Below are 18,866 nucleotides of genomic sequence, written 5' to 3' on the forward strand. Positions count from 1 at the left end.
TGTGTGTGAATGTGGCAAGTAGTGTAAAGTGCTCTGATTGGTCAGAAAGACTAGAAAATTGCTAGAGTTGTGCTCATAAGTTTAAATACCCTGACAGAATTTGTGAATTTTTTTTTGCCATTTTTTAGAGAATATGAATGATAAGATAAAACTTTTTTTTTTACTCATGGTTAGTGGTTGAGTGAAGCCATTTATTGTCAAACAACTTTGTTTACTCTTTTTGTATTATAATGACAACATAAACTACCCAAAAAAACTTGTGAGCACAACTGTATATAAGTCCATCTAATGCAAAGTCATTTGATGTTTTATGGTCCCCAGATTCTTCATGAAGCGGCTCAGCTTGTAAGGTGCCGCAGAGACTAAATGGGGTTGTGCTTGCGACGCGTCTTGCCATTAAATCAAAATAAAAGTTCAGAGTAAGTTTTCTATTTATTAAAAAACACTCAAAATAAATCGATACCAAAAAAGATTGAAATAAACGATGAAAAGGACGATGACGACTGCTTACTAAGTCTGGGCTACAATTGTACAATTGCAGACGGCTAAATGAGAAATACGATATGTACTTTCATTGTTTGTACGGACCTGGATATTCATAATAATAATAAAAAAATAATTTCAAAAAAAAAAAAAAAAAAAAAAAAATGAAAATGACGATGACGGTGGCGGTCAACAAAAAATACTCAACCCCACTCACCCTCTATGTGTACCTCCCACCCGCAACTGAACAGGTAGATAAAAGGTAAACCACACCCATGAACCCAAAACCGGAAATGAAGTAAGCAATAAAAAAGGAAATAATCATGGGTAACGAATAAGACAGAAAATCCCATTTTCCCCGTTTCTGCTTTATAGTAGCCAAAGTGTGTTTCCCAAAACCATAACTTGTGAGTTCTCAAGCCTAAAATATGACGACAAAGAAAAACAGAGGTTAAGCAGGGTTAAGGGCGCCTCTTAACCTACATCGTCTCCCTTACTTCCTCTGATTTGAGAGCCTTGAAATGGGGTTTCCAGGCCTGTTGCACTGCCCCTAGCTCCCTGAATGGTCCTTAAAAACAAGTGTTCTCGAGAGTCAGGTCACTAAATATCAACACAAAAGGCTAGGATGGATACATGTCAATAAAAGAGGCATTAAACAATGCTATTTTTATTCATTTTTGTTTGATTGTTAGTGCTTTTTCCCTTTGTTATTATTTGCATTATTTGTTAGTCTTTCCTTTCTTAACGTTGTTCACCTTCACTGTCTTTGTTGCTGTTGTTGTAACTGTGTTACTCTGTCTAACCTGTGACTTGATCACCCCTCTTTTGTAAAACACATTTCTTTCACAATAAAAAAAAAAGGCGTGAAACATTTTTTTTTATTATTGGCCAACTCTAAAAATATTGTGGATTTATTTTTGGTGAAAAACCAAAAGATTTTAGAAATGTGATACATAGAAGACATATATAAACCATGCATTTAATTAAGCTCTTAAGGAAACCACAACAATACCTTGAGTTTGATGGCTGATGCGATAACAGTAACCCCTCAAGGAGTGGACTATAATCATGGTCGTAAATAAAAGTTCATTCACATAAACAACTTCTGTCATAACTCTTCAGTCCAACGACAGCATAACATCTTGGTGACAGCACGGGATCAAACAGTTGCACCAGTGCTGAGAATGATAAATCCTCCTAAACGACACAAAAACACACACATGAAAAAGATATAGATTACAACATGATAGATGCAGCTTTTAAAAACTGCATTTTGCTGCACATTGCAAACTAAATAAGAATGGAAAAAGCTCCCCTTTTACTCAATTGTGAGTTTTCACAGATAATATAATATTTTATAGCTACACTACCAGTCAAAAGTTTGGACACGCATTCTCATTCAATGTTTTTTATTTATTTTAGTTATTTTCAACATTGTATATTAATACTGAAGACATCAAAACTATGAAATAATCTGGTTTTGCTATAATATGGATTACAACAGTAGACAAATAAGGCTATCCGTTGTGTACTAACCCTACTTCTGGACAACATAACTGATGGTCTCAAACACATTAAGAAGGCAAGTCATTCTACAAATGAACTCTTGACAAGGCTCATGTTAATTAGAAACCATCCAGGAGACCACTTCATGAAGCAGACTGAGAGAATACTAAGAGTGTGCAAAGCTGTCATGAGGGAAAAGGGGGCTAATTTACAGAATCTACAATCTGAAACATGACAACTATAGCTTGGTTGAATTTCTCATATCATCCATTTTGATTACTTAAGGTTAGGAGTTGTGCATACATTTGCATAATCAGCACAACACACACACGCACTGCACGCACGCACACACACATGCGCGCACACACACACACACACATGCACTGCACGCACATGCGCGCGCACACACACACACACACACACACACACACACACACACACACACACACACACACACACACACCATATTTTTGCTCAAAGGAATTACTTTACCTGTTCTTTTAGGTAGCATAGGCGATCGAGGAGAATCAGACCTTCGATGCAGGGAGCCAGAGTCACTTTCAACTACACAAAAATGAAGACAACTCATTTTCAATAGGTTGTTTGCACATGACGTCATTTCCGTTGCGTGGCAGTGGCGCAAAATGCAGATGGGGGTCAGAAAGTGATTTGCAGCAGTCTGCACAGACCAGTAGACACATAAACACAAGAAAAATGCCTACGGTTTGCGTTTTTTACGGTTTCCCTAACCGATGAAACAGAGAGAGAAGTCGGCAAGTTTTTTTTTTTTTTTTTTTTTATATATATATTTTGGGCTTTTTTGCCTTTATTTGACAGTACAGCTGAAGAGAGACAGGAAATGTGGGGAGTAGAGAGCGGGGGAAAACATGCAAGAAATGGTCGACCGGCCGGGAATCGAACCGGCGACCCCTGCGATGGGGACTGTAGCCTCCGTATGTGGGGCACTTAGACCGCTAGGCCACCAGCGCCCCAGAAGTCGGCAAGTTTTAATCGTGTCCAAAAGGTCGTGGTTCTCAAGGGGGAAAAAGCAAAAAAACTCTCTGAAAAACAAGGAAACAGTGGATAGCAAACTTTCGTTCATGTTCCGGAGGGGCAGAGTCGGATTATGCCCGTGTGTGTGTTGACCACTTTGTCCAGGGTAAGTTAAAGTAATGTATGTATGCTGTATATATGTCTCTGTTTAAGTAAACTACCGTTGACTGGACCGTTTACAGCGGTTAACCTGCGTTAAGTACTCACCCTGGTGAAAACCTAACGACAGTCGTTGTTGAGCACCTTGCCTGGAGGCTTTTGAATGCCTTCATTTGCTCGGTGGTGTAAAATGAAGTCTGGAGGACGAGGTAGTTAGTGATGTCAACGGCTCATAAAGCTTGGGTCAGTTAAAAAAAATCAGAAGTCCTCATGAGAGGAGGATCTCTTCCGACATAATCCAGATTTTTTTTCGGTATCGCTGTCTTATTACGGTGTCCAGAGCAGCACAGTAAGGGCTTTCCTCGGTTGCGTACATTCTGAAATGTACTTTCTGACCCTCATTTGAATTCCACACATCACTGGCATGACGTTATTGCAAACAACCTATAATATGTTTCACTTAATTTCATTGCAGTGTTTCTTACAGAGGTTCTTCCATTCATCTTGTACACTCTTGCTGCTAAATTTGTTTTTTAAGGCAGTACTGAAACTACACCCTCAAAGTCCATCCAGTAGCTGGCCACTGATTCCCCAAAACCCTCTTATGCCTTATGTCAAAAGAGAACTCTTTTATGCTGGTCGACACCACAATTAGTGGTTTCTGCTGAAACCAGAGGCTGTTTTTTTTTTGCAGTTCTGTACAATAATGAGCTCATTTTATGGTGTTCATTTCATTGGCATTATATGTGTCATATTACAGGAACAGAAATGTTTTTCACAAAGTGGAGCTTAAACAGGCTGTTGGGGCAGGAAGTACAGGACAATGATGAACAGACTTACCATATTAAAGGCAAGCATCTCATCTATTCTTGGCCTGTAGGTGTTGTGGTACTCCTGGATGTCGCTGTCAGAAAGCTGGAGGAGGGATTAAAGAGAATAAAGGAGGATAGAAGGGTCTTGTGATGAGGAGTTTAAGTATGTGATGTGAAAGAAAAGGGGTTGTATTTCTTTTGGAGGTGCCAGTGACATAACACAGGCAGAAATACATCATCCTCATGGTCATTGATACCAAGGGCAACCAGATGAAGTCATCAACATTCTGGTGTCTGGAAACTCCAAAACCAAGAATGTAATGTTTTTGCTCCTGACCTTTGAGTCATCCAGCTCGAGTCTGCGCAGAGCCCTCTGAACGTAGTCCACGAATGATTTGGCCTTAGAGTAGACATTCCCAACTCTCTTTTCGCTGCAGAACAAACACACAAACTGTCTCATTTTTGCCAGATGAAAAAAAAAAACCATCAACTGCTTTCCGCTTGTTTTGTCTCCTGCTTTCTACATCACTCCCAAGCAAACAGAAATAAATAGTGCAACACATCTAAAAGACTTAACAGTGACAAATAGGTTCAGCTTGGAGCAGAGTAATGGATAATCAATGCTGTTCTGGTGTTGGTCATTAAACTGAAGGTCACAGACCAGTGGGGACCAGTGTCCTTAAAGAAAGTTTAATTGTCTGCCACTTGAAAATTGGATATAAAAGATGTGGTGATTCCATTAAAGGTGCTGCAAAAAACTTCTAATTTTAAGATAGAGAAAATGAGTGATATCTAGAGAACACCATTAAGGCAAACACGCCAAGCACTACTATTCTCAGGCTCTGTGAAACTTAAAAGTAAAAAAAAGCGAAACACAGCAAAACAAAGAAGTTCTTCCAGGTTCATAGCAAAATATTGTATAAACGATTGACGGAAATGACAGCTCTACAAAGCGAAACCAAAAGATTTGTTATTTATTATTAGCAACAAGTTATTTGATGTTATTAAAGGGGTACAGTGCCATGAGGGACAGCTTTGTTAAAGCCTCTGGGAACGTGACTTGGAATACATCAAATTCATATAGAATATCAAAATTGAATGTGTCATTAAGCATCAACAAAAATCTGAATGAAAATAAACATCCATGACTATGAAAAAACTTGATATAAAAACGGCTTTTCTTCCAGTTCAAACCATTTCTCAGGACTGTGTGGGCGGGCGTGGCAGCTAACTCTTTGAATTACATATCAATCAAAGTAAACTATGGCAACAGTCACAGCCATAGACTGTATAAAATATGGACGCAGTATCCGTGACGTCACCCATCTGTTCCTAAGAGCTGTTTTGAAGCAAATCGACGGCAGCAGCCATATTGGAAATGCGGAACTCAACCAGGCAGAGTGTGACGTAGTGTGAGCCTCCTAGCCAACAGCTATGTGTTCCCGGCCAGGAGTCACGTCAGTCATGTCCTTATTTGGGCAAAACTTGTAATCTTAATATCTTCTGAACCGTCGCGTTAGAAAAAATTCACCCCCCGTACAGTGTGTGCCGATAGAGAGATTAGCTTCGTAGGGCCAAGCCGTTTTTTAAACCAGGCTGTAAACATGTTTATTAATGCTGCAAAGATCGTCTTTTTCCCATTCATGTCTATGTGGTTTCTGGTGTTTCTGCAGCCAGCCTCAAGCGGATTTTCGATGTATTGCAGTTTGTAGCACTTCTGCATTGGCACATCGTTTTAGACCGGAGGTTGCCGCTTGGTCACGGCACAACATGGATCAACCAAGTGTGCCGGATACGGCCCTGGTGGTGAAGCTTTCAGCCATGTGTCTGCCCCCTGGTGGCTGGCTGCAGTATAGGTCAAAAAATCTGTCTCGGGGAGCAGTCAAACTTTAAAAAATAAATACACGTCGTACGAATGTTTTTCACATCTGTGTGCTGTGGTGATATGTAATTAGTATTTGACTGTTTTGTGTCCAAGTCCTCTTTTTCCTGAAAAGTTTATTTTTCGTTAGTTATTAGAGTTTAAAAAACGAGGTTTTACTTCCGGGTTTCCTTTGATTCACAGCCGCCGTAGAGTGAAACTTCAAAGGACACACAGCGTCTTGTGACGCTACGCTGTAGGGCGGAGCTTATTACAGTGGCTTCACAGGCTCTGGCTGCACAATGGCGGCGCCCAGGAGAGGGATTTTTTGGCTTCAGAACCGTACAACGGGAAGAGGCGGAGCAACGCTGTCCATTTTTATTTACAGTCTATGGGATCAACACAGAGACAAAGTCTACATGTTTAAGTCTGAAACTAGATCCAAAAATCTCCATAATCTGAAAATTATTAATTTCAAATGCTCTCTCAGTGCTGAGTTACAAAATACGTGTATAGTTATCACTTTTACTGCGATGTAGTCTCCACGTTCGAGGGATCAGGAACACGTGATACCCAGAGCAGCCAAGGCTTAAGTGCAGGAAGGCAGAGCACAGATCCGGGTGCCAGACAAAGTCATATGGCTAAACTCTGAGCTGTTTGGGGATAGTTAGTGAACCGGTCCAGAGGAAATGAGCGAAGCAGATGAAGGACTAAACCAACAAATTAACCGCAGCCATCTGTTTCCCCATATCCACGGCAGTTAGGAAAATAGAAGAATGACAACAAGCTGTCATCTTCACCGGTGGATGTGCAGCCAGGGACGGCACACATAAGCACAGTGGCGCAAAGAACACGGAGAAAGCTATATAGACAGACTTAGCAAACAAACTGACAGCAAAAGCAACGCAGAGCGTTCGCTCAGACGTCAGGAGAAGAACTGAAGAGGAGTGGAGTAGCTTTGTTGAACATGTGTGGGCGTGACTTAGTGTTTTCTTTATGATTGGTTAGATATTTACGTCGTAATAAATATCCAAGTTAGCCCTGCCTTCTACAACAGTGTCAGAACGTTAACAAAAACATGAATGAGAATATTAGAAAAATGGAATATAGTTCAGTTCTAATATTGATATACATAATAGTATGTAAAAATGACTAGAAATATCATAGTTAGAAGGTTTTTGTTGATTTGGGTTACCAGAGGCTTCAACAAATAAGGCTCTGGAAGGACTGTATGCACTAGAAAAGCAGAACAGAGATGAAAAAACAAGGGAAGCAAGAAACATGATACATGTAAACACAATGGTCATTGAACTTTCCATTACCATGAGTGTCTGCTTGATCAAACATGAGAAACTGCTCAATGTACCAATCTGAGCGATCTTTGTTGTTATATAATATAAAGGTGTGTGTAATTTGCAGACTTTGGCCCAAAATACGCAAGATGTCAGCACAGAGTGACGTCAAAGTATTTTGGCTTCACTATTGTGCAATAAGAGATGGACTTCATCATCCTTTAGATAGGTACTAAAACATAGAGCTCTTTATTTCACCATCTTTCTTGTATTTGGTTATACAATAAAGCACAGCAAAATACATCCCATGTAATCAAGGTTCATGGTACATGATGTTACATATCAAACAAAGTGATACCAGATGTTGTTAGCTGTATTTTACCTTTTAAAGGAGCTGTAGTGATCCCTCAGAATAACATGAAGGACCGCCCGGTAAAACAAAGACTCCATCTGAATCTGAAGAAGAAGAAAAAAACAACATGATTCACCATCTTTTCAATTCATCGCATGAAAAAGTTTGTAATTCCCTCAAGCTTCAACAAGCAGTAATAGGAATAGTTTCTGACACTTTCAAAGCCTGGTGCAAGACTGGAGAGCAATCAAGCCCCAGTTCCAACAAGTAATCAATCTAACATTGATTGCATTAATATTCATAAACATTCCATATTAATGGCTGGTTGGCTTGTAATGGTGGTATCGTGAATCAACTCTGGCATAGAGCCTCAAGCTCCACATTTCAAATAAACAGACTGAAGGGAATCACAGACTGAAAAACAATAGTATAATTAACTGACTGATTGTCTGAAAGCAGGAGATTGAGGATGAAGATAGTAGAGACCTGAGTGATTATGAATACTTATATTTAGGATTTGAAATGATTTAGTGGATTGGTTTTGATGGGTGTGAAGTAATGATAGGGAAGAGGTCATTTAACTTACATTCTTGTGCTATAATGAATAAATGTCAATCAATCTTTATTTGTATAGCACCAAATCACAACAAACGTTATCTCAAGACGCTTTTACAAACATAGCAGGTCTAGAACGTACTCTATGTTAAATTATTAAGAGAGACCCAACATCAAGACAGAATACGATCCAGTCCCCTCTTACTGACAGGACTGGATCTTATCTCATCTTAATCCACCATAAGCACTGCACTTTGCAGTATTTAGCTAGTTACAGCGGCAAGGAAAAACTTCCTTTTAACAGGCAGAAACCTCGAGCAGAACCAGACTCATGTTAGACAGCCATCTGCCTCGACCAAATTGGGGCATTAAGAGCTTTCAAGATCCATACAAAGATGATGTCTTTTACAACTATGCAGTTTTCCAGGAAATTTGAGCGGCCAGCAGCTAAATTATTCCTACAATATTTTGTGGCCTCTGGGAATGCAGTCTGCTCTTTTCCAGTAAAGGTACTCAGCCTTCCAATCCTTGTTAGCACAACACAGACTTCTGCTCAATTGAAAGTCTTATCTCATCTTAATCCACCATGAGCATTGCACCTCGCAGTGTTTAGCTAGTTGCAACGGCAAGGAAAAACTTCCCTTTTAATAGGCAGACACCTCGAGCAGAACCAGACTCATGTTAGACAGCCATCTACCTCTACTGAGTTGGGTTTGCAAAGAGTGATAGAGAAGAATAAGAGAGAGGGAGAGAGAGATCGATGATAGTGATGAGACGGATAGTAGTAGTAGCTTTTGTCGTTTGAGTCTGGCACATCCAATACAATGTATGATACGGAATATTGTTAAAAAACTCATTTTAACAGGCAGAAACCTCGAGCAGAACCAGACTCATGTTAGAGAGCCATCTGCCTTGACTGAGTTGCGGTTAGAAAAAGGGATAGAGGAGAGAGAGAGAGAGAGAGAGAGAGAGAGAGAGAGAGAGAGAGAGAGAGAGAGAGAGAGAGAGAGAGAGGATAATGATGAGAAGGATAGTAGTACTAGCTGTTGCCACTGGAGTCCGGTATGTCCACAGTAGCAGGACGTCTACAGAAATGTATGATACGGATTACAGTTTCAATGCATTTCTACTTACTCCTTGGCCGACTGCAACTCTCTCCAGTGCCTTTTTTTTTGGAGAGAAACAGTAAGTGTTAGTTGTTCCTTGAAGAAAAAAAAAGGAACTGAGCTTCAGATGTATTCAAAGAGGTAAAAACCCCTCTACTTCATCAAAATGCTTATAAAAAATACAGTTAATGCACAAGAACTAATTATAGCCCACAGTTTATAAAAATTACTGTTTACTGCCAGTTGATCACTAATGCGTTGTTGATAGACTGATCCATCCCTAACAACAGAAAATAACATACTCATCCAGGAAAGTTGCTGCTCTGCATATTTTATCGAGGTGTCATTCAAACTCACCAAACACGCAGACATCCTGGCGTTTCTGCCACAGAACCAGGACTGGTGGCGGAGGTACTGACTCAAAGGGAAACCACACACACCCTGCACACACTCTGTGAGGAAGCACACAGAGATAATAAGGGTAAACTGATTGACAGATTTGCAAATAACAGCAATCAGAGGGTATGAACGTTCACCCAGGGTAACTTCAAATTCTTAAGAATTTTGATTAAATTGACAGTCAGAACTTTTTCTTGTTTTCTTTTATCTAAACTGTGTTTAAAGGAATATTTCAACAATTTATTGGATGGTTGGTCTTTAAAATTGGCATTTTACTTTTAGAGGTGGAAAAAGCTTCTAGGAAGAGACAATTATCACCACCCCCATTACTTTTTATGAAACCTAAGCTAAGGCCAGAAGGCTATTAGTGGGGCTTTGCAAAGCAAAGGACTGAGAGCTGGAGGAAAATCAAAATCTGACTATTCATGGCCAAGAGTCAGGAGGCCCTTTTGGCTAATTTGAAGCTGAAACGTTTACAGTAGAATTCATTTCTTTTGTTTAGTCCAATGAAAATTAAATGGATAAATTACAATGATAATTTTTGATTTAAAAGCTCATAATGTTGTCATCTATTTGTTGCCACAAAACAGTTACTTTCTAGCTAGCTTAGTGCTAACATTCACTTTTGTTTTTTGTTTAAATTAAGTCAAACTTTTGATGAGTGAACTTCAGAAGTGCTGAAAGGTCACTTTTCCTTTTGGCGAAGGACCTGTAGCCATTTCACCCAATTTCAGTCAAACTAAGCTAAGCTAAGGAATTGTAATGAAACACAAAAAATATTGCAAATGTTGATGCTTTTATTTTGAAATGTTGGCTCTTATTTTGATGACTATCTGTTGAGTTTTTTTCTTTTGATTGGCATGGCAGCAATTTTTGCTTGAGAAATGAATATATGACATAATTTGATGTAAAATGTAAAACTATATAATATATTTTTTGATGTTTGTTTCATTGTATTTTTTGTTTATTTCAGTTTTACATTTCCTTCATCAAGAGTACAACACCTGGCCTGATCATTGGAGGAGCTTTTTGGGAGAATGAGTTGAGCTAGCTGTTTCATGATGATGAAAACAGTATATTTCATATATAAGATAAAAATACGAGGAGCAAAAGCATGACACGCTTCTAGCCATACACATGCACATATACACCCACTGATTCCCATTGAAAGGGTACTGACTTTGACTTCTTGACAGCCTGCCATTTCTAAAGAGGGTTAGTGACTGAGGCCAAAACACAATGAATCCACAGGGACACATCCAGAAAACGCCTTAATAACATGTGCAGCTGTGGACAGCTAACTGCTATGTATGCAGTAATGTGTTAGCAATCAGGTGAGCATCCTTTCTGCCTGGCACATGGCTTGCTGACACAGGCCCTTTAGAGGGAATTGAAGTGGACAAGCTTTTCCTGTATTTGGAAGACTTGCACAGGGCTGTTTATAGTGATGAACAACAAACTTTGCATCTGGAGTGCTCGTGGATTCCCATTAAATATACACTTGAGAATATTTTGTAAAGATCCTGAAATTAAATTCCTGAATGTTCAATTGCCCTAATGTGTAAACAGCATGTGACTGGGCTTCTGATTCCACATAAGGTAACAAAAATGAAGGATGCATTTTCACTACATGAGAAGATCACATAATAGTGCAATCTTCATATTATAATGAAGCTTTCCAGCTCTTTAGCTCCTTTTTTCGGGTGAGGTAGGCCACCACGGGAGCTGGCCCACATCCCAGACTGCACTGTAAGGCCTGCAGTGTGTGTGTGTGGGTGAATGTCTTTGCTCACTTATTTAAGCCTGAGTTTAGGAAACAAGCAGGAAGGAGTGTTTTCAATCAGTCATCCTGATGTTGTTTTCCACTCTTGGCTGCAGCAATGGAGAGCCATGATGATGCAAGTATGGGAGGTATGCCGTTCATAAGAGATGACAGGACAATGTAACGACATCAGTGAAGGTCTCTCTCTTCTGTATGAGGCCACAAATGGACGATTTCATACCTCATAAAGTGAGCAGGGAAGTCAAACCTGCAACAAGGACTATAGCCTCTATGTATGGGGAGCGCTTACGGCCAAATTCCACCTAATTTGTGTCTGGTCCGTCTCTGATCCATCATGGCACCAGAGTTGATAGGTTTCTATTCTAGTCAATGTGTTAACTTCCACTGGATCCACTCCGGACACCTTGGCATCAGATACACAAGACTTCTATTTTTGCCGGAAGTCGGAGTGCAACACATCAATCTCAACAGAGAAGATTGAGTGGGACAGGAAGTCAGACACCAAAACAAAATGAAATCACCCAGTTAATTTTCAGAATAAAACACTACATGTTATTGCCTGATTGTTTTTCACTTAACTATGACAACAAACATCATAATAAGTGAACGTCATAATGAGCGAAGCCAGGCTTGTAGTCAACAGGTCAGAAGTTTTCAGAGGCCGATAAAGACAACATGGATAAGGAGCGGAGTCGGATATTGCCAACCTCCTGTCTCCACCTCACAGAACCAATCACTGAACCTGGGGGGACAGAGCCTTCTCCATAGCCACCCCCACCCTCTGGAACTCACTCCCCACTCATATCCAAAACTGCTCTGATCCTTGAACAATCAAGTCTTTATTAAAAACTCACTTTTTTAGGTTAGCTTTTAATTTGTGATTGTACTGTTGTTTTGTTTCGTTTGACTTGGATTGACCCGAGTTCCTTGCTTGTATTGATTTTAACAGTTGTACAGTGTCTTTGATTCTTTTAAAAGCACTATATAAATAGAATGTATTATTATTATTAATCATTCATTCATACAGTAATTACAGCAGAAAAATCTCGACCACATGACCCCAGTTCTAAAAACAAAACCGGTGGGTGTTGTCAGACGAGAGAGCACTTAGCCGGACTGCAGCAGATGGGAGATGGACCGGACACAGATTTGGTGGAAGTCCCGATTAGACCGCAAGGTAAAAGGCACCCCATTATAGTGCATTTTAGATTAGATGGGGGTTAGCTTTAAAGCTGCAGGTGTCTGAGGAAGATCAAGTGAAGTGTTTGGAGTGTTTCTTCATAGCCTTGGAACACACACAGACAGACAAAGACACTCTAATAATTCCCTGCTTGTGTGCAGAGGAGTGTTACTGCCATTGAGTGAATGTGTGTGGTTACCCTGTCTGGCAGGATCAAACTCCTCAGACAGCAGGTGATAGCAGCAGCCCACGCTGCAGACTGCAGCCAGCTCGGCTTTAGCCACAAACATCCTCAGGGTGCTGGGAGCCAAGTCACCACACGTGTGCAGGCCGACCATGACCGCATCCTGGAATTTGGAGAAAGCAGAAGATTAGGAGAGTAAGTGAAGTAGAGGGGTGGAGATCGATGGTGAAATTGATTGATGATGACGCGCTGTACATTTGGTACCACAATAACATCCCACACTTGCTCCAGTAATGCAAAATCCAGGTGCTGTGGCAGAGTTTTGATATCAGCTGCTGTGGGAAAGTTTTATGGCTACCCTCATTTATGCACCCACATAGCTTCCCAAACAAACTCCTCTAGTTTTTGCCAATATCACTTTTTCTTTCAATTAACATTTGGTAACATCCCATACTTGAATCTTTCGCAGTGTGTTTTTCATACTTTGTTTGGTCATACAAACCTGGTGCAATTTTATCGTGCAATAACTTACCTTACTATCGATGCATAAGATAAAGCTTATAGTTTGGCTTTCACCAGCTCTTAGTTATGCTGCTATAGGCTGAGATTGCCGGGGAAACTGGCACACTGACTTTCTGGGATCCTATTTCACCCCATTCCCCCTATCATTTACTTTAACTCTCTCTGTCCCATTAAAGTACTAACCATAGACCTTTCTGGAGTCCCTGAGCTCTCTTGTTTCGTAGGTTCCTCTGAGTCACTGCCCTAGACATAACGGACAGACGTTCCGGACTCCAGCGGCAACAGCTACTACTACTACTACTACTACTACTACTACTACTACTACTACTACTACTACTACTACTACTACTACTACTACCCGTCTCATCACTATCATCACTCTCACTCTCTCTTAATCTCCTCTATCCCTCTTTCCATCCCCAACTTGGTTGAGGCAGATGGCTGTCAAGTTCTGCTTGAGGTTTCTGTCTGTTAAAATTAAGTTTTTCCTTGCCGCTGTAACTAGCTAAATACTGCGAGGTGCAATGCTCATGGTGGATCGAGATGAGTTAAGATCGAGTCCTGTCAGTAAGAGGGGACTGGATCATATCAGTTTGTAAAAGCGTCTTGAGATAATCTTTGCTGTGATTTGGCGCTATTCAAATAAAGATTGATTGATGAAGCCACCGAGCAATGCTTTGTGTTATATGAGAGTGTCATGTGACTCACTGCAGCTTGTATCTTCTTACCTCCAGCTCATTAATGAGCTCCCTTAGCTCAGTTTCCGCTGTGACGTACGACGTGAGGGGTAAGAACATCTTAGCGCTGTCAGTTCTGTTTTTGTCTTTTCTTTCCAGGTTCTCCCTCTTTCTCCTCTCCCTCTCCTCTGCACTCAGGTGGCTGGGGGGAACTCTGGGAGGTGTAGTCTGAACCACATCCACTGAGAGGGCATCAAGGAAGAGAGCCTCTGTTTCTGGGTGTGGCTCTGAATGATTTTTCACCCCAGAATTTTTCTCCGGAAAGCCAGCTAACACCTCTTCCTCTGTCTCCTCTATAACGGATACTGATCCATCTTCTCCATTCTTTTCTACTACATCCTCATGAGGTAAATCTGAGGCCTCTCCCGGCACCATTTCTGCCTTTAAGTGTTTCTGGTATGCTCTGGAGAACTTCTTAAGCTTCCTGTTCCTCTCCTGGGCTCCGTGTGTGTTTGTGCTGGAGGAGTCAATGCCGTAGACCGAGAGGCCATACTGCAGAGACAAGAAGGAGCTAAGGTAGCCCTTCCCTGAGCCGACATCTATCACCTGTGTTGGGAGAAAAAACTGTAAGAATAAATTAAATTCAAAATCCGGTTTCATCAATAAGATTGTCTTTGGTTTGTATCTAGGGCTGGGCGATAATTCGATAACGATAATTATCATGATATATTTTTTCTTAATATAAATATAAAAAATGTTTGATAAAATTACAATATATTTAACCTGTAATAACACTCCCAGCCACTAAAAATGGAGGGGGCGCTAATGTGCCTGTACGCTCATTGCCATCCAACATTAAACAGAAGAAGAAGTCGGCATTAAACAGACCATCCTCTTACCTAAGAGGTAGGCAGGGCTTAAAGACATTTGGAGCGGAATGTAAACATAGCCGAGACAAGCAACAGTGACACTGTGCTGACTCTGCTTTAACTATTAACTTACACTTCATTAAATATACTTTCGGGATGTGGGTAAAGGAAGAGCACAGAGAAAAGCCTAATCCTTAGTAATCTTAAAGGGGAGTGCACTACTCAAAACAATGATCTACTAAACTGATACACAGAATAAAATGTGATATATCTTTGTTGTAAATTTAAATCACATTATGCAAATGATCTAAACCTGATAAAAATAAGAACCTACAAACTAAACTTCGCAAAAATCCCAACTTACACAAAAGACCTGCTCCCTGTTAGCACTGTCAAAAATGATGGATTCAAAAAGTTTATCAGAGAAGTAAATCCAGATGCAAGCCAACAAACCGTCTGGTTTCTTCAACTTTCACTCAGGAGCAAAAATCTGCCTTAAATTTAAATGAAATAATGATTTGATATTTATCGTGACAATTATCGATATCGACTGATATGAAACATTTGATCTTGATATCATTTTTTCAATATTGCCCAGCTCTATTTGTATCTACAATAAAAAGTGGCCCTTCACCTGTTTGACTCCACAGTGCTTGGCCAAAAAGGCCACCACCTTAGACATGGACTGCACCTCGTGAGATTTTTTAGAGTTCATGAACTCATCTGGCTCCAGCTCATCACCTGGGTTAGTCAGAGCATGAAAAATACACAAAAAATAATCAGTTCTACATTGGTCATTCTTTGACTGGTTTTCTTCTTCACCAAGTCTGTTTTTTTTCCCTACCTTCCTCCTCTTTGTATTCTCCTAGGGCCCGCAGAAGCTCATCTCTGCTCAAACAGACTCCAAGGTTGAGGAGAGAGTGAGCCGTGGCCGTCTGCTGCAGTTCAAGGGGATTAACCAGTCGATTAGTGTTGTTGCAAAACCCAAATGTGGTCCCGAATTGTTCTGTTTTGGAAATCAGAAGACATAAGAGTAAAGTTGCCCAATGTGTTGTTAAGCCTTTCACGTAGAAAAATCTTTCTTTTAGATAATCTTTGGCCAATACAATCCAAGACAAAAATGTCAAAAAGGGAGCAGAATCCAAAATAAAAAATGAACAAGACGTAGGCCGTTTTGGAAACCGCCTGCTACATGCTATATGCAGTACGTACTGCATACTGCATACTACATACGGTGTTTGAAGGTAGTATGTAGTATGACTGTTCTGCTGGATCTGTTTTGTAGTATGCAGGGCTTTCTGGTTTCGGAAAGAAGAAGTAAACAACGGCCAAGCTGATAGATAAACTGCTTCTTTAGCATCACGTATGATTTAAAAAGTTAAGAAGTGGTTTATATGTAATTTAATAATTTCAAAAGCACCTAAAAACTGAGTGCCCACTGTCATATACAGAAAAAAGAAGAAGCGTAATGATAACATTGTGCATTGTGGGAAACAGTACGCAAGGGTGACTGGTCTGTTGCCTACTGAGAAAAAGGAAGTTTTTCCTTGCCGCTACAACTAGCTAAATACTGCGAGGTGCAATGCTCATGGTGGATTAAGATGAGATAAGACTGAGTCTTATACTGTCTTGATGTTGGGTCTTTGTTAATGATTTAACATAGAGTACGGTCTAGAACTGCTATGTTTGTAAAAGTGTCTTGAAATAATGTCTGTTGTGATTTGGCGCTATACCAATAAAGATTGATTGATTGATTAATTGAAATTGGACATTATAGAAACACTTTCTATTTGAAATGTTTCACAGACATTAAAAGTCTTATTCTGTATATCATTGTAAAGAAAACTGTTGTTTTTGTTGAAGTTTGAATACAGTTGTAGGAAATGTTATTATTTTATTCAATAAAACCTCTAAAATGGTGCCTAGGTTTTATTTGATATAAGTTATATGCTCTTATCACTAACTTGCCTAATTATTTGGCACACTCATTTCTGGAGATCTGCATTTATTTGAAAAACCATAATTTTAACCAAACATTTGAAGAAACATATTCACTATCTGACTTCTTAACCAATTTGAAAATTACTGTTAACATAGTTTTTAAAATATTCACAAAAATGCAACTAGCATAATCATTTGGAATGCAGTGTAATGCCAGCGCTATATTCACCTATCATACATGATAGATTGGATATAGGGTAGAAACTTCTCTGTATAATCAGAGCAACACAGAAAGGTGGCAACACCTTGTGGCGCTACCTGGTATTGCAGTAGTACTACAACACTTACATTCTGACTGTTACAATATCCAGTAGTTTTTGGTTTTATACAAATACAATATATTGTTACCATTATTTTGACAGCACTGCCTTGAAAATGTATATTTAAAAAAAATAACAGTCACAAATTGAATTAGCCAAAGACCTTACTGCAGTTTTCATTGAAAGTACTCTCACTTCAGAAATAGTCCCAATGGAATCTGTTTACACCAGGTAAGGTTCTCACCAGAAAATGAAACAAAATGTCCAAAAACTATTTGGATGCCTAATAGAACAATAAATAAATGTCAAATTAATTTGTCACAGCATTCAAATGAGTCTGATTTCCTGAAGAATTTACCCCTACTGCCCCTTTAAGAAGGATCTATTTCACTATCTAGCAACCTAAAAATTGTTCCAAATAACGGCCTCTAAAGAGGGAACCAATTAGGAAGTAAATCTGAAGTATTTTCCTTAATCGATCTTTGGAAATGTTAACGATCAATTATTGATTCATCATTAAAAAAAACATATACGTTTTCCATGTCAAAAACAATGCCAAATGCGTTTTTTCCCCTAAATCAAATTTTCCTTCACGACGCAATGTTTATAACTGACGGTACTGAATAGCTGCGGATCGTATTGAGGCGTACAAAACGTAAACACGCTGAATATCAACATGTGGAGCAGGCTCATAATCTCTGCCGACATACAGTCATAAAGATAAGACTCAGACTTCAACATGGGAACTGAACAGAAACATATTTTAGACTCAGTGTCCAGGTTTTTTTGGCTACTCGTTCTTATTGAGAAAAATAAGCATGCGAAGGTGTCAGGTGTCAGCCGGGAGCGCAACTGGGTCATAATCAGTCCAGGGGCCGAGAAAAAAGCGCTTGTAGTGCGCAACACCTTAATCAGCTGATTCACATCGAAACATGCTTTAAACTTAAAACACCTCCGTGATAGCTGAACCAAATATGAGACCACATGATGTTTGTTCCACATGATAATAAATTGAAACAAAAAATTATGTGTTCGAGAAAGTTCTTAATAATTAATTAATCAATACTGGATTAAAGCTGCTGTTGGTAGGAATGGCGTAAAAATCGTTGCTTTTTTCTGCTGGGTTTGGAGAAAAGGTCATAATGCCCATCAGTACTCATCGGTAATTGGAGTAATTTGAGACTTGCGAAATTTCTGTGTTTCCAATGCCTTTGTATCAAGCAATGTTATTCTTCCTCTCGTTCCCGTTATGACGGACCAATCATAGCTAATCTCCAATCCTCTGTCCTGATTGGTTAAGGGGCAGCCCCTACTACGTCCTCCAATTGGTTATGAGTCCGGCATTATTATGACTGCACAAGCCGATCTGTGTTTGGGGGTCTAAGAGGAAATCTGGTTAGGGAGGGTAGTGTTGACATTCGAAGTCCCTCTCTCTGAATATGTGTTTACTCTGTGACTACCAACAGCAGCTTTGAGTTTTGACATCCCTAGAACCACTTGATGTCCAGGTAACTTCTTTCTCATCCCCTGACAGTCTTTACCTCTATCTTTGTGCTCTGGCTCCCTCTGCTGATCACCGCATGAACTAATGGTAGACAAGACTTCCTGAGGAGACACGGCCACGAACCTCTTCCACACATCGTGAGTGTAGAACTCCACCGTGTGCGCGTTGGCAATGCACAGGGTTAGAGACAGGAACCGCTTGACTTCATCTATCCGGCGCTGAATGTCTGCCAGGCTGTGTGAGGAGGACGTCATGTTAAAACACTCAGTACAGAGGAGATAAGTGAGATAAGGAGCAGACCACTGTTGATGTTCGCCCAGACAGGAGCAATCGATGGTGCTGCGCTTCCGCCTTTTCTTCTTCTTCTG

At 40.0% G+C, this 18,866-nt stretch overlaps 1 protein-coding gene across 2 annotated transcripts; it reads right to left on the bottom strand.

Annotated features, from left to right (window-relative positions):
- Nucleotides 1-1,372: 1,372 nt before the first annotated feature.
- mettl25 (methyltransferase like 25) lies at nucleotides 1,373-18,866 on the bottom strand. 2 transcript variants are annotated; one of them, XM_034673897.1, is made up of 12 exons: nucleotides 18,536-18,865; nucleotides 15,578-15,739; nucleotides 15,368-15,474; nucleotides 13,916-14,470; nucleotides 12,681-12,828; nucleotides 9,477-9,571; nucleotides 9,148-9,177; nucleotides 7,489-7,562; nucleotides 4,291-4,384; nucleotides 3,982-4,056; nucleotides 2,482-2,553; nucleotides 1,373-1,680 (listed from the first exon to the last, which is right to left on the bottom strand). In XM_034673897.1, exons 1-12 carry the CDS (start codon nucleotides 18,750-18,752, stop codon nucleotides 1,570-1,572), a joined length of 1,740 nt encoding a protein of 579 aa, XP_034529788.1. In that variant the 5' UTR covers nucleotides 18,753-18,865; the 3' UTR covers nucleotides 1,373-1,569. The 2 variants fall into 2 exon arrangements, with proteins under 2 accessions (XP_034529788.1, XP_034529789.1); XM_034673898.1 differs by having other exon boundaries at nucleotides 1,607-1,680; nucleotides 2,482-2,522; nucleotides 18,536-18,866.

This window comes from Notolabrus celidotus, chromosome 21 (assembly GCF_009762535.1).
Source record: "Notolabrus celidotus isolate fNotCel1 chromosome 21, fNotCel1.pri, whole genome shotgun sequence".
Classification (NCBI taxonomy): Eukaryota; Metazoa; Chordata; class Actinopteri; order Labriformes; family Labridae; genus Notolabrus; species Notolabrus celidotus.